Source organism: Scyliorhinus canicula, chromosome 4 (genome assembly GCF_902713615.1).
Source record: "Scyliorhinus canicula chromosome 4, sScyCan1.1, whole genome shotgun sequence".
In the NCBI taxonomy this organism is placed as follows: domain Eukaryota; kingdom Metazoa; phylum Chordata; class Chondrichthyes; order Carcharhiniformes; family Scyliorhinidae; genus Scyliorhinus; species Scyliorhinus canicula.
The window spans coordinates 173,751,554-173,779,049 of record NC_052149.1 but is presented as its reverse complement, the minus strand read 5'-3'; the positions used below and the strand labels follow the sequence as shown (position 1 = coordinate 173,779,049).

Here is a 27,496-nt window from a genome sequence, read left to right as displayed (position 1 = left end):
CACACACTGGTTAAAGTGACAGCAAGTGGGCCGAGGCAGTGAGCAATCCAGTGCAGTCCTCATCCAGGTCCGCGCGTCCCAGTCGGCGACACATGGTCGGAGCCTTGACCAATCAGGGAGGTGGGCGCCGCCGTAAGTGGGCGGGGCTCTGATCGCCACGCCCAATGGATTCGACTTGTGGTGCTGACGTTGCATGGCGGCGCCGTCCGCGGCCAATGATCCGCTGGGTGACAGTCAGCTGAAAGAAAAATTGCTACAATTGATCATCTTATTTCAGCCCATGCGAGAGTGTAACTACCTGTTCCATTGTGATCATTGCTAAACAGAGACCTGTTTCAATCGGTGAGTGAGTTCATTCTGCAACCAGGCAGAGCAATTGGGTTGTATTGAAATTGACAGAACAGCACTGGGATCGCGCCTTCTGTTTTCAGTTTGTTAATTTCTTAACAGTTTCACTGTTTCTTTGTCTTTTAAAATGTAATCTAATCCACTCCCCTGGCTCTGACAGTAGGTTTAGTTACAATATCTGTTCACTGGCAGAGGCTGCTGTTTCGAAAGCTCAGGACAATTGGTTGTCGCCCCTGTCCAATCCATAACCACTGCTTGGCGGTGTGACATTTTAACAGTGGGTTCTATTGTGAGGTGGCAGGTACCTGCTAAACAGGAAAAGTTTGAGACATCCATACGTGCTGCTCGAAATCGTACTTTTTTTTTGTTTACGGCTCCTTTTTAAAGAGAAAGTGGATGGAAATTCCGAACTAACTTTGTGCCAGCCTCTGTGAAATTGAAACTCAAACAAAAGCGAAAATGCTGGAGACACTCGGCAGTTCTGGTAGCATCTGTGGAGGGAGGAAGTGAGTTGAATCTAGGTGTGCAAGTTGTTTTTCCTATATTGGAAACGTTAGTAACAGGCTAAAGCAGAGTACGATTCTTTAAATACACTTAAAACTTAGTGATACTAGATCCCCATTAAGTTATTTGCTAAAGTTAATGCAGTTTTATTACCGCATACACCCTTGGGATAATCGAAACGTTAGCAACCCAAATGGTACTTGTATTTTTCAAGGGGTGCACTGCAATTATTGGGCTTCCATAGGATGGTGCTAAACCTATCTATTGTGGGTCGCACGGTAGCACAGTAGTTAAAGCCGTTGCTTCACAGCTCCAAGGTCCCAGGTTCAACTCCCGGCTTGAGTCACTGTGCGGAGTCTGCATGTTATCCCTGCGTCTGTGTGGGTTTCCTCCAACAGTCCAAAGATGTGCAAGTTAGTTGGATTGGCCATGCTAAATTGCCCTTAGTGTCCAAAAAAGGTTAGGTGGGGTTACTGGGATATGGTGGAGGTGTGGGCCTAAGTGGGGTGCTCTTTCCAAGGGCTGGCGCAGACTCAATGGGCCACATGGTCTCCTTCTGCACTGTAATTTCTATATTTAGTAAGCATTTTAAATGTGGTTTGTATTCTAGGGAGAGCCTGGCTTCAGCTAACAGTTGTTGCACACGGAGAATAATGTCCTATCCTATGAACTATATCTGACAAATAGAACATAGAACATAGAACAGTACAGCACAGAACAGGCCCTTCGGCCCTCTGTTGTGCCGAGCAATGATCACCCTACTTAAACCCATGTAACCCGTAACCCAACAATCCCCCCATTAACCTTACACTACGGGCAATTTAGCATGGCCAATCCACCTAACCCGCACATCTTTGGACTGTGGGAGGAAACCGGAGCACCCGGAGGAAACCCACGCACACACGGGGAGGACGTGCAGACTCCACACAGACAGTGACCCAGCCGGGAATCGAACCTGGGACCCTGGAGCTGTGAAGCATTGATGCTAACCACCATGCTACCGTGAGGCCCAATAATAAATAATATTAATAAAATTGGCATTTGTTTAAATAGAGGGGCTGTTGCTGTTAAGCAAGTGTTGTTACTTTCTGGAAAGGCTTGCAGTTGTCCAGGCTTGAAAGGCTGCTCTGTTGTCCATAGAGGTAACAAGAAAAAAAGACTTGTCCTTATCACTTTTTGGACCCGAGGATGGATACAATCGCTTTATAGCCAGTGAAGTAGATTCTTGAAGTGTGGTGACTGCCGTAATATAGGAAACATGGCACAGCAGACTCCCACAGACAACAATCTGATAATGACCAGATAATCGATTTTAGTGATGGCAATTGAGGATAAATATTGGCCAGGTCACCACAGATGATTTCTCTCCCCTTCTTTAAAATAGTGTCAGGAGATGTTTTCCATGTACCTGAGAAAGCAGATGGGGCCTCAGTTTAGGATCTCCTCTGAAAGACAGCACTTCCAACAGTGCAGCACTCCCTCAGCATTGCACTGGGGTGTTAGCCTTGATTTTTGTGCTCATGTCCTGGAGTGTGACGTGTACCAAAAACCTCTGACTCGGTGGTGAGAATGTTACCAGCTGAGCCAATAAGTTTGTGTTGCGCCATCTTAAATGTTTAATCAATTATTTTCTTACCAATGTTATTAATATTGTCATGGTAGACAGGCTCACCCTTGTCATTATCATCAACCAGTTTTTATTTTCAGACCTGCTTATGTCCTATTAATATCTCAACACTTGCGTTAACCAAAATGAGGTAAATGTGTGCCATTAAGGCATCTATTGTGTAATATGGTAAAAGGCAACTGATCATGGCTTCATGAAATCAAGCCAGACCAATATTTTCTGTTGGGATGGTGGAGGGTTTTTTCAACATTTTGATTAGTTTATAGAATATGTGAATTCTGCAAACCTTTGAAGTTCTGTTTGTAATGGTACATTCTAAACAAATGCCTACGGCCTTTGACTTTCCTCAATTACATGTGTTAGGGAGGATTGTGCCATTAAAAGACATTCTACTTTTTCTTGAGTTGCAAGGCCTAAAGGCAGGCTCTTAGTGATTATTTGCTGAACCAGAGCACATGCTGACCTTTTCTTTAAAACTGTGGGTGGGATGACGAGGCGGATCCCAAGTCTACATCAGTCAGAATGCAAATTAAAGGCAGTGTGATGGGGTTAACCTAATCCACATGGTCTCTATCTAGCAAAATAAGATAACTAACCACATCAGAGGTGCCCCACCCCATCAAAGGATATAATCTCATAATATTTGCATTGTCATATCAACCTTGCTGTTTACTGTAAATTTGCCTTTCCCATCTGTTGCTTTAATTCTGTCTGAAAAGTTCTCAACCATTTGCTAGCACCTTGGGATTTTAGCAACCCGAATATTAGATCAAATATAACAAGGTAATTTTTTGATTGATTGTTTCCAAACAGTGGACCGGAATGATACAAAAAGACAAGGTAGCAGGGGCATGCTTACTTGCATATTTCAGCAAGAGTAAGCAAATAAGATGATGTTTCTGTCTCTGAGGGGTTCAGGACGCACCTGAAGCAACATTTTCTGCAAGTTTCTCATGAGGCTGCAATAGTCAGAGCAGCAACAGAATTAATTTTGCTGGGAATGCTGATGGCAGGTGGGATGTAGAACCACAAATGCACTTCGCAAGCGCTGCTCCAAATGGATTAGGTGGGATTACCGGGGTACGGGGATAGGCTGGAGGTGTGGGCTTAAGTAGGGAGCGCTTTCCAAGGGCCGGTGCAGGCTCGATGGGTCGAATGGCTTCCGTCTGCACTGTAAATGTTATGATTCTATGCATCATTTTAGCCATCTGTAAAAGTTTGGTGAGCATAAAATAAAATTGTGACTGTCAAGCAGTGGGTGTGTCCAGCTGCTTGTCTGTTGACGCTGATATCATAGAAACAGCTTGCAATTTGGATGGGGCGGCCCCACAGAACTGGGAGTCAAGGCTATTCCAGATGGCGCTTCTTAGAGGTTCTGTAATACGGTCAGAGCATTATTTGTTGATTAAATTAAAATACAGTTTGAACCTGTGGTAGGCTACATTAGGGGTATCGTGGTACCTAGGTGGGATGTACCTTATACTGTAGTATGAGTGGTAGAACCTGCCTGCTGCTTCCGCCCAGCAGGCGGAGCATAAGAGTCTGTGTTTCACCCACAGCAGTCATTCTGTACCGGAGCTGCTGGGGTAACTACTTGTTCATTAAAGCCTTCAATTGGACTACAATCTCACTTCAGTAGTGATTGATCGTGCATCAAAACCTACTGAATTTATCTTAACCTTTTTAGTTAATATTAAAACTAATTTTAAACTGAGACAACAACCCCACCAGAACCAGCTACAGTTTTAAGAAGGTATTGCCGCCTTGTGATGACTACAGCCAACTGTTACTGTATGTGGTATACACAACTGCCATGTTTTGATAATGTCAGTACGTTAGCTGGTTTGTAATTGAATTGCTCGTGATCTAGAGCATGACTGTAAAGCTTGTCAGTGATTCAAAACAAACTACCTTTCTATGTCCCAGTAAATTCAAATAAGCCACAATTACATTTTTCTTCCTGTAACGAGGTGCTAAAAATGAATGTCAGCTGGGTTCAGCAGATTGTGGTTTCAAGTCTGATATCAGGACATGGCACAGAATCAAGGCATTATGAGGGTCTATTGCATTGTCAGATGAGCATTAACCAATACCTGCTTGTATTTCCTTTACCTTTTTGGTGTCAGTACGTATATAGGCCAGGCTTTTGTGATCAGTGTCAAAGGGATAGAACTCACTGCTGACCTTGCAAAATAACGACCGCGATTCTCCGCAACCACGATGGGTTTTTCACGGCGGCCCGCGATTCTCCGACCCGGATGGGCCGAGCGGCCTGCCGTTCCCGACCTGTTCACGACGGCGGCAACCACACCTGGTCGCTGCCGTCATGAACATGGCGCGCCAGGTAAGTGTGGGGCCTGGGGGGGACGGATCAGGGATCGAGCACCACGACCGTGCTCGGGAGAGGACTGGCCCGCGATCGGTGCCCACCGATCGTCGGGCTGGCGTCTCAAGGGGACGCACTCTTTCCCCTCCGCCGCCCCGCAAGATCAAGCCGCCACGTCTTGTGGGGTGGCTGAGAGGAAAGATGGCAACCGCGCATGCGTGGGTTTGAGCTGTCCAACCCACGCATGCGTGGCTGACGTCATTAGGCGCCGCCGCTGCGTCATTCTTGGCGCGCCGGGCCTTGAAGCCAGGGACAAGGCCCGGCGGCCGAGTTTCCCGGTACAGTTCGCCTATCCCCCCGGGTAGGGGAGAATAGAGGGCCGGAAGAGGCTTCCGACGCCATCGTGAACCTCTCCAGGTTTCACGACGGTGTCGGGCCGTGCGGAGAATTCCGCCCAACAGCTCTATTCTGATGTGGCTTTAAATTTGGTGCCATCTCTGGCATCCAGCAACAGTGATACTCCAATCAGGTTGAAGAACTTTCACAGTCTGCAAAATTGGGCTTATAATTCACACTTGAATCATTAGAACATAGAACAGTACAGCACAGAACAGGCCCTTCGGCCCTCGATGTTGTGCCGAGCAATGATCACCCTACTCAAACCCACGTATCCACCCTATACCCGTAACCCAACAACCCCCCCCCCCCCCTTAACCTTACTTTTTTAGGACACTACGGGCAATTTAACATGGCCAATCCACCTAACCCGCACATCTTTGGACTGTGGGAGGAAACCGGAGCACCCGGAGGAAACCCACGCACACACGGGTGACCCAGCCGGGAATCGAACCTGGGACTCTGGAGCTGTGAAGCATTTATGCTAACCACCATGCTACCGTGCTGCCCATTGTAGAGAAAAAAGCCAAAATAAAGATTTAGACATAGACATTGCTTTAAGTTCTGAACTGAAATATTGCATGATTTTTAATTTTTGGTTTAATTGGTCTTCTGCGCAAATGAGATGGCGTGCTTGTAAGATCAGGGCCGAAGAGGTTGTTTAGCAGTTTAGAAATGCAGTAACTTCTGCTAAAACATTTCTAATGATTTTTACAATGGGAATAATGAAAAATTGAACTTCATTCACTGGTTCTATGTTGATTGCATCTGTGAAGACATCATGCCACACACCCCTGTGGAAGTACAGGGTGTCACTGACAGTGACTTCTAAACTTCCACATGAGCAGATGTCAGATATTGCTGTTTGTTGGATGCCGTAATGCAGTACACGCCGAGAATCTTGCCATTGTTACAAATCCAAATTCCAGTCCTATATAAAGGGGGAATTTATTTTTTTCAGATAAAGACTGAATATGTTAGCAAGATTTGTAGCTTGGCATTTGCTAATCTTGTTACTCTAGTATAGTCAGCCAGAAATTCACAATGTCATGTTATCACTCATAAAAGGTGCAAGATAAAATTTGTAAATTGGAGGGTTATTCTGTGGATGAATTCGCTCTTTTATACTGAAACCCCCCAAAAACGCAGAATTGGGACTTGCTTGAGGTTATATTAATGTGCACTTACTGAAGTGCTGTGTAATATGGGATGTATAATTGACGAGATTGAACTTGTTTCATGGTTAATTGTCCATTTGCTATCCTGCTTCAATCATTAATTTTCTGATAACATGCTGCCAGATTGATAGGCATTTTATCCCTATTATAACTGTCCAATTAAGCAGGTCAGGTCACAGAAACTATTATTGGAGCTGGATATAAAATGATTAACTGTTCTGAAAAGAATGACTTTGAATTTGGCACCCGAATGATTAGGCCTGTATAAAAGTGAAAAATGCAGGAATATCTCCAATATGCAAAACACGTCATTAGAGTACAGATATCAGAATGTGGTAACAAAGTAAAATATTAACTTGTACTGGTCCATGTCCAACATTCAAACAACATTACTGAATGTTCTTGGCTTGATGTAACTGAAGGTAACACACCAGAACATTGTCAGATTTTATCCCCAGCCAGGAACATTTGATAACATGGAAACTTGCCAGAATTTCTAAGTAAATGTTTTAAATTATTACTCTGTCTTTCAGCAATTTCTGCAAAATCATAGAATTTACAATGCAGAAGGAGGCTATTCGGCCCATCGAGTCTGCACCGGCTCTTGGAAAGAGCACCCCACCCAAGCCCACACCCCCACCCTATCCCCATAACCCAGTAACCCCAACCAACATTAAGAGCAATTTTGGACACTAAGGGCAATTTAGCATGGCCAATCCGCCTAACCTGCACACCTTTGGACTGTGGGAGGAAACCGGAGCACACGGAGGAAACCCACGCACACACGGGGAGAACGTGCAGACTTAGCACAGACAGTGACCCAAGCCGGGAATCGAACCTGGGACCCTGGAGCTGTGAAGCAATTGTGCTAACCACTATGCCACCGTGCTGCCCTATAAATAGCGATATTCCTTTTGAGAGCAATGTCGATCAGGACTCTGGGCAATGCTAACTACTATTATTTCGGCCCGCTCCGCCTTCTCCCTATATTGATATGAACTCCCCTCTCACCATTGCCTTCAATGCCTCCCATACCGTGCCGAAACCTCCTTCGTATCATTTATCCCTACATACCCCCGAATGGCCTCCCTCACCCGCTCACACACCTCTTCCTCCGCCAACAGCTTCACATGTAACCTCCACTAGTTATTAAAGATTGCAAATTTAAAAAAAATGATCTGGATGAGCCACCTGAATTTGATTGATTCAATTATTGATATTTATTGTCACATGTACCGAAGTTCAGTGAAAGTATTTTTCTGAGGCCAAGGAAACGTACACGTACGTACATAGTGGACAAAAGAATAATTGACAGAGTATATTGACAGTGTCGAGATTGGCCGATCAGAGCGTGCATCACATCACATTCCCGTACCAGCCTCCCCGGACAGGCGCCGGAATGTGGCGACTAGGGGCTTTTCACAGTAACTTAATTGAAGCCTACTCGTGACAATAAGCGATTTTCATTTTTCACATCTCAATTGTTTAAGCATCTTTATGCCTGCAAGAAGACATGTTACTGAGCCGCAGGGTAGCATTGTGGTTAGCACAATTGATTCACAGCTCCAGGTTCAATTCCCAGCTTGGGTCACTGTCTGTGCGGAGTCTGCACGTTCTCCCCGTGTGTGCGTGGGTTTCCTCCGGGCGCTCCGGTTTCCTCCCACAGTCCAAAGATGTGTAGGTTAGGTGGATTGGCCGTGCTAAATTGCCCTTCGTGTCAAAAATTGCCCTTAGTGTTGGGTGGGGTTACTGGGTTATGGGGATAGGGTGGAGGTGTGGGCTTGGGTAGGGTGCTCTTTCCAAGAGCCGGTACAGACTTGATGGGCCAAATGGCCTCCTTCTGCTCTGTAAATTCTATGAAATGTTGCACTTTAAACTTTTGTCAAATAACATGCTGAATTGAGACAAAAGTTATTCGGAGGTTTATCGCATCCATGTAATTTTTAAACATTCAGCTCCATGATAACAGATCTCAGTGAGTCAGAGGGTGCAATGTTTCGAGGAAAATCTGATTGGGAAAATATTTGAGGAAGTCGGTATTTACAATATTCAGGGCTGATTATTCAAATTCTCACTCTGCTACAACTGAAACTAATGTTTTTTTATCTAAATTTTAGAGCACCCAATTATTTTTTTTTCCAATTAAGGAGTAATTTAGCATGGCCAGATCCACCGAACTGCTCATTTTCTGGGTTATGGGGATGAAACCCACGCAGACACGGGGAGAATGTGCAAACTCCACACGGAGAATGACACGGCCGGGATTCGAACTCGGGTCCTCAGCTCCATAGTCTTAGTGCTAACCACTACTCCACATGTCGCCTTCTGAAACCAATATTAAAAGAAAACTTTGTGGGCATTGATAATGGCCCATAACATCAAATCTCTAGGGCAACGTACTCTGTAGGTACCCTAAAGATGAGCTGGGACCCACTCGGCTCTCTGCATAAGAATTTCCAGACAGTTGTCTGGGGAGTTCAAAATTCTGATGGGCGTTTACCCTGCATTGGGAACCATCCAAACTCTTATTTTAAATCAAGTCTTCAGGTGGTTTCAACTATCTTACAGGAATAGTCACCCAGGAAAAGTTAGAATTAAAATCACCTTTACCTCCTGACTAACTAGAGCAGACACTAATGCCCCCCCACCGCACCCCTCAATCCTCCCAAGTACACCCTACCAAAGATCTTTTCCCCAGAGTGCCTTTCTTGCAACTGGTCTGACTACCCTAATACCCATTGACCACCCGCCCCCATGCTACCCACTTACCAGGTGCCGTAAAAAGGGGGCATGGATACACTGTCCCTGACTCTTCTCCGCTCAACTTCAGGACACAGGAAGCCATTGCACTGGCGTTTCCTCACCCAGCCTGAGTCAGAAGGTCGGGTGAGAAAGCTTCAGTCTAAGTAAATAGGAGTGGAGAGGCAATCTGACTGCGGGGGACACTCCACGGAAGGTCTGGCCTAATACTTGGCATTTCAAGAACTTGGCTGTAATTTGCACTTGTTTTTCCAAACAGCGCATTGTTGCAAAAGAGACAGCAACTCCAGGAATGGAATTCCGCAATACTTAAATACCCTTTAACTAGTGAGTACTGGGAAATTGGGACTGTGTTTCTGTTGTGAAATTTTGCTTGATACATAGACAGTTCTCACTGGGCTCTGCTCAGTATTCACAAACTGGAGACTATTGATCATCTGTTCAAAGTGAGGTACTTAGATAACCTTTGAGCAAAGAAAGCAGAGGAGATGGAATTAGTTTACTGCTCCTTCACACCCCCCCCCCCCCCCCCCCCCCCCCCCCGCATTTTCATAAAGTTTGCTTCAGGAAATTCGGTGGAGCGGTATGTAAAGGAAAGAGGTACAGTCTATGTTGGGATTTGCGAGGCAGTAATGACCAAAGGATTGCAATAATTTCTATATTTGTGGTTATATACTCTTGCGCCCGAAGTGGTTATTATGATCTTTTAAAATAGTCAGATAAAAATAGGGCTCGATCTTACAAAAATGTTTTCTAAGTGTAATTTGTGGCGGGTTTTGCTGGGAGTTTCACCCCGGCTCTGTCAGCAAGTACCTCACCACTATCTAACCACGCTTGGGGCGGGATATCCAGGCTGCTGATGCCAGCGCATGGTTTTCCTGGCAACAAGGGGTGCAGTCAACGGGAAATCTTGCTACAATGGCGGGACAGGTAGATCTGGCCTCCTCCGCCACCGAAAAACATGTGGCGGTTGGTGGGTAAATCCCGCCCTTAGTCATTTTTTTGGGCCCTGCAGGGTTTCTCCATGGTCAAGCCCACACTTAGAACTACTTTCATCACTTGGAAGCTGAACTCGCTGGCCAGACCAGTTCCTCCGGGATCGCGCCACCATTTTGAAAGGGTGGCCCGATGTCTTTGTGAGCTTGTGGGTCTTCCACACCCCCCAACCATGGACAATGCCACCCTTCACACACATGGGCACTACCCCACATCCCCCCAAATGATGGCACACTCCTGAGAGACCTCCCTTTTCAGGCCTTTCCACAACTCCTTGAGAGTCTCCTTCACTTTCCAGGATCCCCACCCTTTCCACACCCCCAACAATTTGGCGGCACCCTCTTACCCGCCCTGGAATCCCCATTCTTCATACGCTCCCTCCCCGCTCCTATCATGATGGGCATGTCCCCCTCAGGCCCTGACCCATGGCAGTGTCACCCTGGAACGGCTACCCTGGCAGTGCTCCTACTGGCTTTGCAGTGCCTGGGAACCTTGGCAGTGGCAGGGTTGCAGTGCCAAGATGCCCGTGTTAAAAGGGGAAGGTCAGGGGGCCACCGCGCCATGTCCCTGACCACCCAGAGGCCTCCAAATGTTATTCCACACAAATGTGGACCAGTTTTGAACGGCACTTGGCTGGAAACTTCCTGGGGAGGCTGGCAGATGCCGGGAGCCTAGTAGATCCCGGGTCAGCATGCCTTAGCGGGATCAACCTGCCCATTGTTGTGAGGATCCTGATCACAATGCCTCGCAAGACCTGGGTGGATCTCTCGAGGCATACGAGCTGTTGGGAAGCCCTGGGTCGGCCTCTTCCAGCATCCACAGCGCAACACGGCCGATAGATCGCACCCAGTTTTTGAATACACATACTTATGTGCACATTTTTTGTAAAAAAATAGAATAACTTAGATGGTCTGGTGGTGGAGGCATGGGCAATTTTAAATACATAAAATCAGTACTGCTTTGTCCTACATTGCTTACATCTGGTGTACTTTATATGTGACTATATTTACTAGTTGAAAGCTATAAGCTATCTTCTATTCATATCTACTGTATTTACTCCTATTCAATTAATAATATATTTATTGCAGCTTAACTGTTTCTTAATAGAATGTGCCAAATTAGTGTTAAGTATTTTTAAGTATCCTTTTATTTACTCATTATTTACAAACGATAAAATGTAGCTTGAAACGATTAAAAACTAGTGCAAGTCACACAATTGTGTCTTCTAATGTCTTTGAAGGGCATATTGCAAATCACCATGGTTTTTCCTGACAAATTATAAAGTTTATTTATCACTTTCACGTATCTATTCTGCTTCGGTCATATCAACATCACAGATTAATATCCACATTCTGTAATCTTTTACAAATGTACTTGACAATGTGATAATGGCCAGATAATCTGTTTTTGTGCTGTTGATTTGAGGGAAAGATATCAGTCTGGACATGGGGGATAATCCCCCTGCTCTTCTTTGGAATTGTACCATGGGGCCTTTGACATTGAATTGAACAGGCAAGTGGGAACTTGGTTTAATATGTCAACTGACAGATGGCACCTTTGACAGTGCCGTGCTTGCCCCTACTGCACTGGAGTGTCAGCCTTAATGTTTTAAAAATGCGTTCAAAGCCTGGGGTGAGTCTTGAACCTAGAACCTTGTGTTCCGAGGCGAGTGTGCTGCCAGCTGAGCCACAGCTTGGCAGCATTTGCTCCTTTTATTTGTTATTGTTGCAGGAATAAACAGGCTCGTTGAGATAATAAATATTTATTAAAAAATTCTAAGGAGACACGGCATCCTGCTAAATGATTCAAACCTGTGTGGTTCAGTCAATCTATTGCATTTGATACTATTTTGATCGATATTGGTAAAGTAACTCAAAATGCTTTATCCTGCTACAAATGTAATTTTACTACATCAGGTTATTGTAATCACAACTGACCAGCTTCTTTTATTTGTTTAGACAGCTGGCGGGATGACTTCGACAGAAGCTAACACCGCTGACCTGTTGGCACTCAGTACCCCAGCCTCTCCTGCTATGAAAAACAGGAAATATTCTCCCATTATTTTAGAAGAGCAAGAAAGGAATACATTTGATGTGAAGAAGGTTGCAGCGAAAAGGCTGAAGAAGTGTTGTTCTTGCACCCCAACAAAAGCAAAAGACTTCGTTGTTGACTTCTTTCCTGCCATAAGATGGTTTCCAAAGTACAAATGGAAAGAATGGATTTTAGGAGATATTATGTCCGGGCTGATAGTGGGCATCCTGCTTGTTCCTCAGTCAATAGCCTATTCTTTGCTCGCAGGGCAGGAACCGATATATGGGCTATATACCTCATTTTTTGCCTGCATCATCTACTTCCTGATGGGAACATCAAAGCATATTTCAGTTGGTATCTTTGGTGTGCTCTGCTTAATGATTGGCCAGGTGGTGGATCGAGAGTTGCAGTTTGCTGGGTTTGACATCTATGATGATAGTAATAGCACTGGCCAAGCAGAAATGTTCAATCAGTCTGCAGGTGCGTGTGGCAGAAGTTGTTTTGCCATTCGCGTTGGCTCAACATTGACTTTTATGGCTGGGGTCTATCAGGTAAGGTGATCACTTAGCCAACCATTTTAAACCCTACATCGCAATGATCAAGTTATAGAACATAGAACATTACAGCACAGAACAGGCCCTTCGGCCCTCGATGTTGTGCCGAGCAATGATCACCCTACTCAAACCCACGTATCCACCCGTAACCCAACAACCCCCCCCCCTAACCTTACTTTAATTAGGACACTACGGGCAATTTAGCATGGCCAATCCACCTAACCCGCACATCTTTGGACTGTGGGAGGAAACCGGAGCACCCGGAGGAAACCCACGCACACACGGGGAGGACATGCAGACTCCGCACAGACAGTGACCCAGCCGGGAATCGAACCTGGGACCCTGGAGCTGTGAAGCATTTATGCTAACCACCATGCTACCGTGCTACCCAATGGGCCTGGAAGTTCCTCTTTGAGGGCAATCTGAGTGTTTAAATACACCCATTGCTGATTATCCAGTTACACTTGAATTTTCGGCAAATCTCGATAGAATACAATTGATCTTAAAAGGGCTCTAAATCAACATGACAAAATCAGGATCACATGAAAGCATTGAATTCGTGGTGTGTGAACATTAAAAATGTCAACTCATTAGCCTTCATTCAGGAAAATCAGGCACAGCATATTTAAAAATGAGCAATCATGGCCGCTTTTCCATTGTTAATTTATATATACATATTTTAATGTATTTTCTGACACCAGTAAGTGGGAAATAAGGTGCAGCTCCTCATGAGGGTAAATGAAAACAAATGCTCAAAAATTATAATAAAACGCCAAATAAAGCCCCTTTCCAGCTGCAGCAGAAAATCTGGCCGTAATTTGAAGGGACTCTGAGCAAGTGTGACTGCGGGAAGTAATGTATGAGGCTCTGTGATGTATGAGGCAGTGTTGTTTTGGGAGTAGGCCAATTTTAGCACCAGACGGGGACATGGTTAGGCAGAATTGATTGGATAGCCATCAAGGATCAAAGAATACGTTGGTGCATCATTGTACTTGTAATCCTAAACCATGTGACTGGTTGGTGTCCAAGGTGCATGTATCTCTGGGTGATATTATGGTGGAAATTCAGCATTGAAATTCAAGAAAATTATTAAACTAAGAAAGCACAATAGGAAGGTTCTTCCTGACAGTGACCCGCAAAGTTTGCATGTGTTTTAGAAAACAAATTGCTCAAATTCATGAAGGCCTGAATCCTCAGGTCTTAATCCAAAGAGTGCATAAATTGATTGTAATCGTCCAAAAATGCATAGATCCTTAAAAGGTTCCAGCGAATTGGGGAAAATAGCAAATGTAATAATGCCTCTATTTAAGAAAGGAAAATATCATTCAAACCTTGGAGACAAGATTTTTGAACTACAGGGGAGTCGAGGGTTATTCGGGGCAATGGAAAGGTAGGAATCAATAGAGAAAATGCTCGAAAAGCTCAACAGGTCTGGCAGCAGATGTGGAGAGAGAAACAGAGATAACATTCCGAGTCCAATAGGATATTGCTTCAACACTCGACTAGAAATGTGGAGCTGAGACCAAAATCAAACCTGTCACGATCTAAGTGAATAATGGAGCTGGTTCAAGGTGCCATATGGCCTACCTCTGTTCCTGTGCACCATGTTATTTTGTTCACTCACTTACTTCATGATGGTGTGTACCTTGCCTGCTGCATGCCCTCCAGTATGTTTACCAATTTCAGATGAGATCTAACAAATCAAATTTTTTTCATATTACGAGGACAAAGCTGCCACTTAAAATGCGCAACCCTGAATTCATTTTAAAGTTTATGAGTAAAATGCTTCTAGAAATTAAAGCTGAAGATAATGAAAAACATTTTGATTATCGACATGCAGATTTCCCATAATATTACTTGCATCGAGTCAGCAGATGTGCTGTTTTATAACAGAAGGGGTGATTATAACACAGGCAAAAACATTGTTGCTTGGCAATGACTCCAGAAGTCAAATTCCCTATTTACTACATGCTGTTCTTGGTACATTTAGCACTGTGTTCCATAGTTCTGTCCTCCTTATTCTTTGAAAACTGTAAATGAACAACTTTCTGTTATGTTTTAATTATTTTGTACCTAAATTTTATCCCTTATCAGTTTTAGTGGTTAGTATGCACAGTCAAGTGGGCCTGTTTTGTGTTTGGCATTTGGCATTTATTGCTGGGTAGGGGTTTGGGGAGTGGAGCTCAGCTATGCAATAGTCGTTGCACCCTTTGGAAGCACTGAGAAATGATTCTGGGCTCAGGGCAGCACGGTGGCGCAGTAGTTAACACTGGGACTACGGCACTGAGGACCTGGGTTCGAATCCCAGCTCTGGGTCACTGTCAGTGTGGAGTTTGCACTTTCTCCCCGTGTCTGCGTGGGTTTCACCCCCACAACCCAAAAGATGTGCAGGTTAGGTGGATTGGCCACGCTAAATGACCCCTTAATTGGAAAAAAGTAATAATTGGGTACTTTGAATTTATTTTAAAAAATAAATGATTCTGGGCTTTGTTATCGCTCAAGGATGGCCCAGAGATATGGGGCGGGATTCTCCCATCCGAAGGCAGTGTGTTGACGCCGTCGTAAAAACTAGAGAGTTGAACGACGGCGTCATCAGTGTAGCGATCCTCTGCCCTACAGGAGGCCATCACGGCACTGGGGCAACCCACGCCGCTCCAGCTTCCAAGACCGGCGTCAAATGGGCGCTGCGGGTATGCGCATGCGCATTACGACTGGCGCGCATGCGCGCTAGCCTCCTTCTCCATGCTGGCCCCGCGCAACATGGCGTAGGGCGACAGGGGCAGGCGCGGAGCAAAAGAGACCCCACCACGAGAGGCCAGCCCACCGATCGGTAGGCGCCGAGCGCGGGCCAGGCCACGGTGGAGACCGCCCCTGGCCTCAGACATCCCCCCCACACCAGGCAGCCCCTGACAGGATGGACACCGAGGTCCTGTCAGGTAAGACCAGATGTGAAAGGCGCCGGCAGGACTCGGGCTTTTCTGGGCAGCCACTCGGACCATCGCGTGCGGAAAATCACCGCATAGCATGGTGCCGCGTAGAGCGGTCACCGACAGCGCCAATGGCGCCGATTCTCCGGTCACCGGAGAATTGATGGACTGGCGTCGGGCGGCGTTGCACGAATCGCACCCGGCCCGGCGATTCTCCCACCCGGCATGGGCTGAGAAACCCCCGCCCATGGCATCATTGGGGAGTGGTCCTAGGTTTTTTTCTCAGTGGGTTGAGAAGGCTAGCATTTGACAGCATAAGCAGACCATTTGGTCTGGCATCACTATGGAGGGCGAAACTGAGATTTGGAAGAGCGAGGGAGTGAAATATGGGGATTATTTCCTATTGAGAAACATGTACATTTATGTTGCACTCTTCATTACCACTGGCGATCTCAAAGTACTTTACAGTCAGTGAAGTACTTTTGAAGTGAATTCAGTGTTTTAATGGAATAAACATGGGTAGCACAGTGGCTAGCACTGTGGCCTCACAGCGCCAGGGTCCAAGGTTCGATTCCCCGCTGGGTCACTGTCTGTGCGGAGTCTGCATGTTCTCTCCGTACCTGCGTGGGATTCTTCTGGTGCTCTGGTTTCCTCCCAAAGTCCAAAGACGTGCGGGTTAGGTGGATTGGCCTTGCCCTTAGTGTCTAATAAGGTTAGATGGGGTTATTGGTTACGGGGATAAGGTGGAAGTGAGAGCTTAAGTGGGTCTGTGCAGCCTCGATGGGCCGAATGGCCTCGTTCTTCACAGTATGTTCTAACAGATGGCAGCCAATTTTTGCACAGCTATCTCGCACTTACAGCAATGTGACAATAACCCTAACCCTAATAATCTGTTTCTGTGATGTTCATGAAGGAATAACTTGCACTGGAGGTAACCTCCCTGTTCTTCCACCTGACACGATAAACATGGCCTGGGTTTAAGGGACTGCAGCAGTTTAAAAAGAAAGCTTACACCATCACCTTCTCGTAGGGCAACTAGGGATGGGCAATAAATGTTGCCTTGCCAGCAATGTCCACATCCCTTAAATAAATAAATAACTCATCCGAAAAATTGAATTCTCAGAAGTTCTGCACTCTCTCCATCCTGCACCGGAATGTATTACAATCCCAGACCAGACCCCAACTGTGGCTAGGCTACTGGACCAAAAGCTCAATATTTTATTTTGCTTTTGTAAGACTGTGTGGAAAGAATACTTGGTTTCAGGAGTGATTGCACAAAGAATTAGGGATTTGGAATTTTAAAAATAAAACTTTATTCTTAATACAATATTAAACTCTTTAACAACACAACAAAAAATAGCTTAAAATTACCCCTTAAACAATATTACTCCGTATAGTAAATGCAATACCCTTCATTATTATCTCTATTCCCAATTAAGCAACAAGAAAGGGAAAAAAACATACAGCTCTCAATCCATCCCAATGGCAGAGTTATACTTGCTTTCCAGAATAGATCTGGCTCCTGTTCGAACCCCTGCAGACTGGCTGGATATCTTCAAAAAGCTATTTCAACTGGTTTGTTTCAGTATTCCCCTTGTCCATAGCCAAGTCTGCTCTGCTTTAAATACTATTACTCTTTTTTTAAACCATCCTACTGTGAGAGCGAAAATTTTTACTTGTGGTCTAAAGGGTTAGTCGGGTTAGAACTCAACTCAAAAAGCGTTCTCAAAATGTCTGAATAGCTTTGCTCGACCCAGCAATGGCATCATCTCCCCAGGTTGAAAACACATTAACTTCCCAGGGACTCGCCCTAGTCAATCAACAGTGCACTAGCCCAGGCCTTTCACTCGGGTCAATTTCACCTCTGGCTCCTAAATGTTTTCTGTTGTTGCAAAACAAGATTATTTTTTTTTTTAAATGACACTGCAATCAAGCACACTCTTAACCCAGGCTGTTAATGCTTAAATTGCCAAATGGTGATAATCCAATATATCTAAAATCCTGCATTTGTCACATGTCGACCTTGATTTTTGTGCCCAAGCCCTGGGGTGCAACCTAAACACAGACCCTTGTGGCAATGAGGGAAAATGTTACCAGCTGGGCCATGGCTGACACATCCTAATCTGCAATTCTGCTCGTTGCTGGCTTTAAACTTTAAAATTCTAGTTGTGTACTTTTTTTTTCAATCCATTTTTGGAATGTAAGCATTGTTGATGGGTTGCCTTTGATACAAGTGAATGGCCTGCTAGGGCATTTAAGAATCAACCATGTTAGTGTGCAACTGTGCAGGACTGTAGTCACATAGTCCAAACCAGGTAAGGACTGCCTCAATGCAGGATATCGAAAAATTTGATTGCATTTAATTCCACTTATCATTTTTTTCTTAATATATCTCATGATTTGTAGAAAAAGCAACTCTGACATTGTTTTCTTGTGTGAGTTAAAACTCAGTTCAAGACAAACAGTGCACAATAAGTAGCACAGTGGGTAGCGTTGTTGCTTCACAGCTCCAGGGTCCCAGGTTTGATTCCCGGCTTGGGTCACTGTCTGTGTGGAGTCTGCACATTCTCACTGTGTCTGCGTGGGTTTCCTCAGGGTGCTCCGATTTCTTCCCACAACCCAAAGATGTGCAGGCTAGGTGGATTGGCCATGCTAAATTGCCCTTAGTATCCAAAAGGTGGTGTGACTGGGTTACGGGGATGGGTGAAGGTGTGGGCTTAGGCAAGGACTGGTGCAGACTCTTTCCAAGGACTGGTGCAGACTCAATTGGCCAAATGGTCTCCTTTTGCACTGTAAATTCTATTATTCTATAAACGTGTGCAGAATAAAGGGGTTAAATGTCAACTGCCGTGTGAACATAGTCACTGAATTCTTTCTATCACTCTGACTTGTTTTACTTACACTGGTTTTCTTGAAATTGTTTTCAGGTGGCTATGGGCATCTTCCAAGTGGGCTTTATATCGGTGTACCTGTCTGACTCCTTACTTAGTGGATTTGCCACTGGAGCATCGTTCACCATTCTTACCTCACAAGTTAAGTATCTTCTTGGGATCAGCATTCCCCGTGCCCATGGTCCTGGCTCACTTGTGCAAACCTGGGTGCACATTTTTAAAAACATCCATACTACTAACATCTGTGATCTAGTAACCAGCCTGGTGTGCCTTCTGATTCTAGTGCCTTTAAAAGAAATAAATGAATGTTACAAATCAAAGTTGAAAGCACCAATTCCAGGCGAGCTTCTGGTTGTAGTTTTTGCTACCTTGGTCTCTCATTATGGGCATTTGAATGCAAAGTTTAATTCTACCATTGCTGGAAACATTCCCACTGGATTTATGGCTCCCACCTCTCCAGACTGGAGCTTGATACCTCGAGTTGCTGCAGATGCCCTTCCGATTGCGATCATTGGTTTTGCAATTACGGTTTCTCTTTCAGAAATGTTTGCTAAGAAGCACGGGTATACGGTGAGGGCCAATCAAGAAATGTTTGCTATTGGTACCTGTAACATTATTCCGGCATTTTTCCATTGCTTCACAACCAGTGCTGCCCTCGCCAAAACCCTTGTGAAAGAGTCCACGGGTTGCAGGACGCAATTCTCGAGTATAGTGACTGCTTTAGTGCTTCTCCTTGTGCTTCTTGTGATTGCACCACTTTTCTACTCCCTTCAAAAATGTGTCTTGGGTGTCATAACAATTGTGAATCTCCGTGGTGCTTTAAGAAAATTTTTGGAGTTGCCCAAAATGTGGAAGGTGAGCAAGGTGGACACTGTCATATGGTTTGTCACAATGTTATCATCAGCCTTAATCAGCACAGAGTTAGGACTGCTGATTGGAGTTAGCTTTTCTGTGATCTGTGTCATTGCGCGGACACAAATGCCAAGAGCCACTATGCTCGGCCATCTGGAAGGAACAGAAATTTACGAAGACTTGGGAAGATATAAAAATCTTCAAAATTTGTCTGGTGTCAAAATATTTAGATTTGAGGCTCCGTTGTACTATGCAAACAAAGAGTCCTTCAAGGCATCACTCTACAAACAGGTAGGAGTTAACCCAACTCTAGTAATCATGGCAAAGAAAAAAGCAGAAAGGAAATTAATTCGGGAAATGAAACAAAAAGTGACAGTGAATGCATGTGCTTCCATGAAGATTGAGGCCACGGTGCAGCTTTCCAAACAAGAGTTTGAATTCCATACAGTTATCATTGATTTCTCAGTTATCCAGTTCCTGGATACAGCAGGTATAGCAACAGTGAAGGAAGTCTATAAAGATTATAAACAGATTGGAATCCAAATTCTTCTGTCAAACTGTAATGCGTTGGTTATTGATAGTCTTCGCAATGGAGGTTATTTTGAAAATGACAGCATCCACACATTGGTGTTTTACAGTGTTCATGACGCTGTCATGTTTGCTTCAAATGTACAACAAAAGAATGGTGACTGGGAAGGAAGTAACCTCTGTTAATATTCAACTGTGAATGAATCCAGGAAAACTGCTCAGCATTGTGAGCTTCAGAAACTTGAACATGTTGTTTCAAAGCAAATTGAGATATCTTCTTCCGCCGGAATTCTCCGGCCCTTCACTGATGGAGGGATTCTCTGTCCCTGCTGGTAGTGCAGTCCCGCCCGCGGGTTTCCTGGTAGCATGGGGTGGCTTTGATGGGAATTCTCAATGAAAGCAGCGGAAGAAGAGAATCTTGTTGCTCGTGAACGGTGCACCGCCTCCCGCTGCCGAGAAACACGCAATTGGGATGCAGGAGTATCCCGTGCCCCTCATTTTGACTTGATTAATTATTTTACATGCGTCTGCAGAATGTTTGTTTCTACATGTGATTCTGTATATTTCTGATCTTGGTGCTTATTATGAGATGGGATTAGAGTATGTGGAGATTTATAAGCAACAGTATTTAATATTTGTTTAAATTAACTTCATTAGGACTTCATTTTTTTTAAGGAGTGGCTTCTGGTTCTTAAACACTTACTATTGGTGAAGTTTAATTTTTGAACAAGTTGTTATCAACATTTTTCTGGAGGTCGTTGAAGTTGGAGACATGAGTTTTGAGAAAGATAATGTGAGAAAAAATCTTTCATGATGCAATAAATAGATCTGCCCTTTTCAGCTGGTTAATGGTAGAGTACTAATTAAGTTGTATTTTGTTTTTTAACTGAAATGAGCTTTTGCCTTCATCATTCCCAAAATGTTTGACTCGGGGGCAGAGTTTAAATTTTACATAGTTTTTAGGGAATCTCGGTTTTGTTCTTATTAATAGTGAATTCTGGGTGCTGAAACAAATGTAATACAACTACTTACCATGCATCAACTGGAAAACTGGGTCACGCTCCCCGGGATGATGCATGATATGCTGTGGCATCTCTGTGCTGGCATAGATCAAAGACAGCAGTCATTCTGGTGATGTTTGTTTTTTTTTAAAGTAATAGGAAAGGGAAATTTATCAATTTGTAATTTATTCTGAGCTTTTCTTTCATATTTCGTTCCTGATCTCTTCATCTCCCTCCCAAAAAGGTGCTGAGTCTTAGTGAGGTATTTTTTATTTTCCCGCCCATGCCTCCATTTTGTTTCCTTTTGTGTGGTTGAAGTATTTGCTTGATATTGACTATGGAACAGAGCAAAGCTGAGCTTGATTTCCAATTGATTGTCACACATACATTCTGCCATAAAGCAATCGATTGAAGGAGGCCTTACCGATTTGATGTCATCCCGCCTCCCCAGCCCAGGAATGCTGAGACCAAATGATTTGCCTTGGCACAGCTGACCAAGAGCCAAACACTGCACATTCTGGTCTAAATAATGCCTTAGCAACTCGATGTTTTACAGGTCTAATCCGTGGAATGACTACACTAGCAATTTATTCTGTTTTTTTTTGTAAAGTTAAACCAAGAAGGACATCATCTTTTAACTTTGGAAACCTACTTTATATACTTTAACTAAATTAGGTCTATCATGATCCTAGCACTAAGAATATGTCTATGATTAAAATGTTTAGTCCTTGAGCACTGGCTAACTAATTCTCCAGGTTAACTTGAAAAAACGGTTACTCAATATTCCCTATAATATAAAGGACAATGCTTAATAACCTATGTATTTTGTTCGTACTCCAACTTGCAAATCATTACTTTGCATTTAAAAAATTACTACATTATTTTACTACATTATTTTAATTGTAAGATTTCCCCTCATTTCTGTTGGGTTCTTAATTAAAATTCAAGTTTAATCTATTGATTTATTTTAAAAATGTGTATAAACCCACTAACAATGTGAAGCTGTAGTTCAATTTGCAATTGCAGTATTCTTTATGCAGTGCACCTTGAACAATAACTAATTCTGCACTAATGATGAGCTTTATGAAGGAGAAACAAGCTGCTTGCTAAATCCACTGAAATATGTTCATTGTAAAGCAATGTGGAAATGCCAGACAGCCAAGCTGGTCAATCAAACATAAAATGGCACTGACAGTACAGGAGGCTATCCATTCCTTGAAATAATGGACTCAAATACTAGTTCACAGCATAGAAACTCATGGTAAGGCTTTCTGTACCAGTATCTGAAATCTACATCTTTTATCAAGTGTAGAGAGCCTTTGATATTGTACATTATGACTATATAGAGATCATAAATTTGCAGAACTGCTTATTTTTATTGGAGGTAGTCGGAGTTCAGGGCCATAATTCTACACAATATCTTAATTTTATTGGGGGTGGTGTGAGTTCAGATAACATTATCCTACATTATAATTGCACTTATAACAGTTGAAATTTTTTTGTACAAGGATAAGAGCTTTAAAATTGTTTTTCAATTAGAATTGCTGAGTGCGTATGTTTAACATTTTTCCTTCCTGATGTCTTTCTGCAAAGTTCTAAAACAAATATAAAATTTTGGATTTGCGAAGATATTTGAAAAACATTAATCCTTTTTAGTAATTGCCTTTGTTAAAGTAAAACACTGACAAAATGAAGTTATTCACTGTTTCAAAATAGTCGACAGTCTGATTTTGGAATCAATTTTAGATTTTTACGTAACTTTGTTTCAAGTGTTCGACAGAAGTGGACAAAAAACAAGATGTCCATTTGTTCTGTTTTACAGTCTAGTCGTTATTTTTTATTATCTATTTCAATAAATATATGGTTTATGAGCAGAAGTTATCTGCACAATTAAGGTAACCAATTGTGACTCTGAATTTTTAAATTATGCAACATGATCTATTTAAAGTACTAATTTAAAAATAGCATAAATCTCTTCTATATTTACACCTAAACTGATCATGAATATTTCCGTCCATCTAATTGTTTGTTTTTGCATTTAATTCCTTATTGCAAATTGCTCATTTAGAAGTATGATCGTAATTATGAACACTTCCAGTTTTAGACTTTTAATGTCATGCAGGCCGTTAGCCGCATCTTTTCTTGTTTACTTTTGGCAACTTCCCTCAACTCCCGATTTGACTTGCCTGCTTGAGAGAGTTGGCAGACTGCGACAGTCAAATTTGTGGACATCTTTACAAATAATCAGAGGTGTGCATTACAAGGCAGGATTGATTTCCTTTATGTTCCTATTTTTTCCCTTTCTGTTCCACCATGATGATTTTCATCACCTTGAGGCTACATACATTCTCATTATAATGATTTACGGCCTTATTTTTATTTTGAATATGAAAAAATTAAAGCTACATTATCCACTTGGTAACTTTAAATGTTTAGGTCAAGGTACAACATAACACAGTTTATGGGAAGAAATGACACAAACAGCTTATCTGTGCTATATGATGAAATCATTTAGCAATCCCACTTAGAATTCAGTAGCTCAGTTGGCTAGATAGCTGGCTCATGATGCAGAGCGAGGCCAACAGGGTGAGTTCAATTCCCGTACCAGTGGGTTATTTACGAAGGCTCCGCCTTCTCAACCTTACCCCTCGCCTTGGGTGTTGTGATCCTCAGGTTAAATCACCACCAAGTCAGCTCTCCCTCCTCAAAGGGGAAGGGAGCCTATGGTCATCTGGGACTATGGCGTCTTTACTTTTCTTTAGACCCTTGGTACCTGTATATTTAAGTTTTGAGGTTCAACATCCAAATGTGATTGTGGAGCAAGCAGAGAAGTGGAATATATGACAGTTACATTGCCAGATGCATGCTTTATAATGTTTATTTTTTTAAAGATTGTATTGTATATTTAGAGGAAAACATTTCTACACACCTGATGCTGCTTTTTCTATTTGTGATTCAATTAAGTTCAGAGATTCCAAAGAAATATAAAATACCAGTCATTTAGATTGCCAACATCAGTAGCTTCTCAGGCAAAAATATTATTCTGCAGACTGTACAAACACATGGAGAAACTCCAAATTGTAAAGTATTCTGGAAACAATCTTGAGTCATTGCTGCATTTTACATATTTACACAATGAATGCAATTAAACCAAGAGCTATATTTTACCCACTTTCATTTACATCTACAGCCAATTTTGATTGTTACTAGCCAACATTTAATTCAATGTGAGAAATATTTTGGTTGATATTTAATTATTCAACAACTTGCCTTTGTATAGCCTCCTGAATGGAATAAAATGTGCCACGATGCTCCACAGGAGTGCAATCAAACTATAGCAAGCCAAAATTCAAATGAGAGGTTCGATTACATCACGATTGAAAGCAGGGTCAAAGGATTGGATCTTAAGGAGCATGTTAAAGGAGGAGTGAAAGTTCAAGGTGCTTAGGGAGGGAAATCCAGAGCTTAAGGCCTAGACAGCTGACAACAGAGCCGCCAATGGTAAGACAAAAGAAGGTGGCAATGCACAAGAGGGATTGAAGGAGTGCAGTAACTTTGTAAACTATTGTCTGTCTATTCAAGTTTGATACCCATAATATCGATCAATATAAATGTTTCCAATGATGCAATGGGTGGGATTCCCTGACCTCCCAGCTGTGTGTTTCTCGCGGCAGGAAGCATCGTGCCATTCGCCGGTGCCGGGATTATCTGCTCTTGCCTCTGTCAGTGGGAATTCCTATCGTAGCCCCACCAAGTCATGGGGAAATCCACGGGTGGAGGTCTTCTGCTAGTAGGGCCCGAGAATCCCGCTGTCAGCAAACGGCCGTAGAATTCCGGCCAATATTTTCATATTGCCTGCAGCCTGATTGCCTATTGTGTGTCTCCTGAATGAAGAGGACAAAGCCTCATGATATTGCAGAACTTCCGGTATTGTAGTAATCGATTGTTACCTTCAATACCAACTGCTTTCCTCCCCCCGGGAGAAAGAAGATGGGCGAGATCTTTCAACTCTTCACGCCAGCGGGATCTTCCGGTCCTGCCGATGGCGCACCCCAGGCCGCATGTTTCCGGCGGTGTCGGGTGTAATCAATGGGAAATCCCATTGACAGTGGTAAGACCAGAACAACTGGCTGCCTCGCACCACCAGGAAACACGCCACGGGGAGAGCAGAGAATGCTGCCAGACATTTGTGTGTGCATAGTGCTAAAGTATCAATGTTATAATGTACTGTATTGTTACTGTGAATTCTACTTAAAGCAATGCACAATTTGGAATATTTATTTTTTAATAGGGAAATCACAATTTCAAAGCTTTTCCTAAATTGGCTAAAGATTATAATTTGAAATGTTGGAGATAAATTTTCAAAGGCGCATCTACTGTCTCCAAAACTTTTTTTTTCCCCTCAATGGTGTCATACACACCTGTTGCCAATGATTATGGGATATATTTTTCACAGCTAATTTTGATAATTCATGGAATATGTTTTCCAAATTAATAACCAAATGAATAATTGAAGTCCCATTGACAGTGGTGGGACCAGAAGGTCCTGTCACCGACTAACGGCGGGCTGCCTCCCGCCACCAAGAAACATGCACCGGGAGGCCAGAGCATTTTGCCCCTATCGTTAGCATCAATCACCCTGCTAGTTCAGATTGCCAGCCATGGTATGGTATAATAGTCTTGTTTACTTTGGCTTACCGCAGTTACTTGCTTTGCTAAGAAACAACATGTCTTCTCCGATTGTCAGCTAAACATTGGTATTCTTTTTAACGCCAGTCAGTTCCATTACTTTGTGTTTGGTGTATTGTGTTAAGCTGCGTAACAAACTCATTAAGACAGTTTCCAGCTTCTATGGGGGTTTATTTTTAATCTAGCTTTTTAGATGTACAGGAACAGCCTAGGCCTTTTATCAATGTCTTTATTATTCAATGTCTAATGTCGATCCATCTGAAGATATGCCTGAAACTGAATTAGTATGCCTAAAAATAATACAGAATATAGCCAAAGGTTTGACACACACTATAAAAAAAAAATCAAAACAACTGGATTTTAAGTGGGGACTGTATAATCATGGCTTGGTTTCAAACCTTTAAATGTTTATTTGTGACATCCCTTTGGAATGACGCCGTCCTTAAAATGTATTTCTGACATGTTTATAAGTTCAGAGTCTTATGTTTATATAAAATTATAACATGTTTTGCATATAGAATAGTCCTGTAGTACTGATGGTTTCAATACAAATTGAATGAAGTTGCATGGAAAGTTGGTCATAACTTTTGTTGTTTTTTAAAAAATACATTGCAATTGAAACCTTGTGGCTTAATTTTAAACACAGCACTACATTGGTGTGTATATTATCAACAGGAAGGTGTAATTAATTTTCAGTTAAAAGTTAAAACATTTTTTTGTATTCACAGGCATCAGACTGAAATTTGGCAAGCCAAGGTTTGTCCAAGTACAAAGTTCTAGTTGCCTCATCTCCTGCTTAAAAATTCTGAAGAATTTCTGTCAGATAATATATTGAACTTTAGCATTAAGCACAATATAAGTTAAATGTTTACAATCGGTTTTCAATCTACCAGTAAATTTCTTATGACGTTGTGCAAGGCAGAGTGAATTTAACTGGGAACTCTCATAGTTCCTCTCTGCTTTTAATTTCAAATTGGATCACGACTGACAAAAGTGTGACTGCTCACAATGGGCGGAGCCTTCCTGGTCCAGTGGGGGATATGCTTGAAGGCATTCCTGCCTCTGGGTGGTCATACCAAAGACGGGTCATCACCAGCAATGGCTACACACACATCAGCAGCAGATAACCAATTTAACTGTCCATTTGAGGACTGATTTGGTTCGGTAAAGGGATCTCCTGGAGGGAGCCTTGCAGTAGCTGGCCCGATGGCCATGCGAGGTCTTCTGTTGTGACCCCATTCACACCTCCACTCTCAGGAGCCACAGTTATCGGCAGGCCACAGTTGTGGCCACTAAACATATTCTGGTGCAGCTTCCCCGCCAGAGGGGTGGCCCAGCAGCTATGGTCACTATTTATTATATGCAGTTGAATACCTCTTCAGAACACACCTCAAGATGGTGGAGCCCTTGTGAACATCCATCATACAGTGGGGTTGCCATCTTCCCAAGCTTGAAGGTCCCTTGGCCTGAAGCCTGGGGAACTGGCCAACCATTGTTAATTATGCCTCGGACCTAAAGACGACCATTAATTGACCACCTCCAGAAACATCTCCCAGGTAGACGCCCAGACGATAAGTACAGGTTTGGGTTCTGGACATGGTCCTGTTCCTCCCTTTCTTTTTAAACGGCACAAGACACAGCCCAATGTTAGTCTGGTCCAATCAAAAGAAAGAGCAATCTTGCATTGCTGCATGCTTGTATTCAATCATACAATCAAAGCCATTGTAAATAAGACATTTTTTTTATTGTCAAAATGATCTGTCTTAGCAATTTAATATTTTGTAAAGAATATTTGATAGAGGATTGTTAATTATTTGTAAATGCATCTATATTATTAGTTTGATTGCATTCCATTGACCTAATTAAATAAAAGATGTACTATGGTGCT

General features: G+C 43.1%; 1 protein-coding gene across 3 annotated transcripts; it reads left to right on the top strand.

The window, feature by feature from the left end:
- Positions 1 to 160: 160 nt before the first annotated feature.
- On the top strand, positions 161 to 27,496 carry slc26a2 (solute carrier family 26 member 2). Of its 3 annotated transcripts, none has more exons than XM_038795557.1 (3): positions 161 to 342; positions 12,098 to 12,717; positions 18,575 to 27,496. In XM_038795557.1, the coding sequence occupies exons 2-3, from the start codon at positions 12,106 to 12,108 to the stop codon at positions 20,102 to 20,104; spliced, it is 2,142 nt and encodes a 713-aa protein (XP_038651485.1). In that variant the 5' UTR covers positions 161 to 342; positions 12,098 to 12,105; the 3' UTR covers positions 20,105 to 27,496. The 3 variants fall into 3 exon arrangements, with proteins under 3 accessions (XP_038651485.1, XP_038651483.1, XP_038651486.1); XM_038795555.1 differs by having other exon boundaries at positions 162 to 342; positions 12,094 to 12,717; XM_038795558.1 differs by lacking the exon at positions 161 to 342 and adding an exon at positions 647 to 854 and having other exon boundaries at positions 12,094 to 12,717.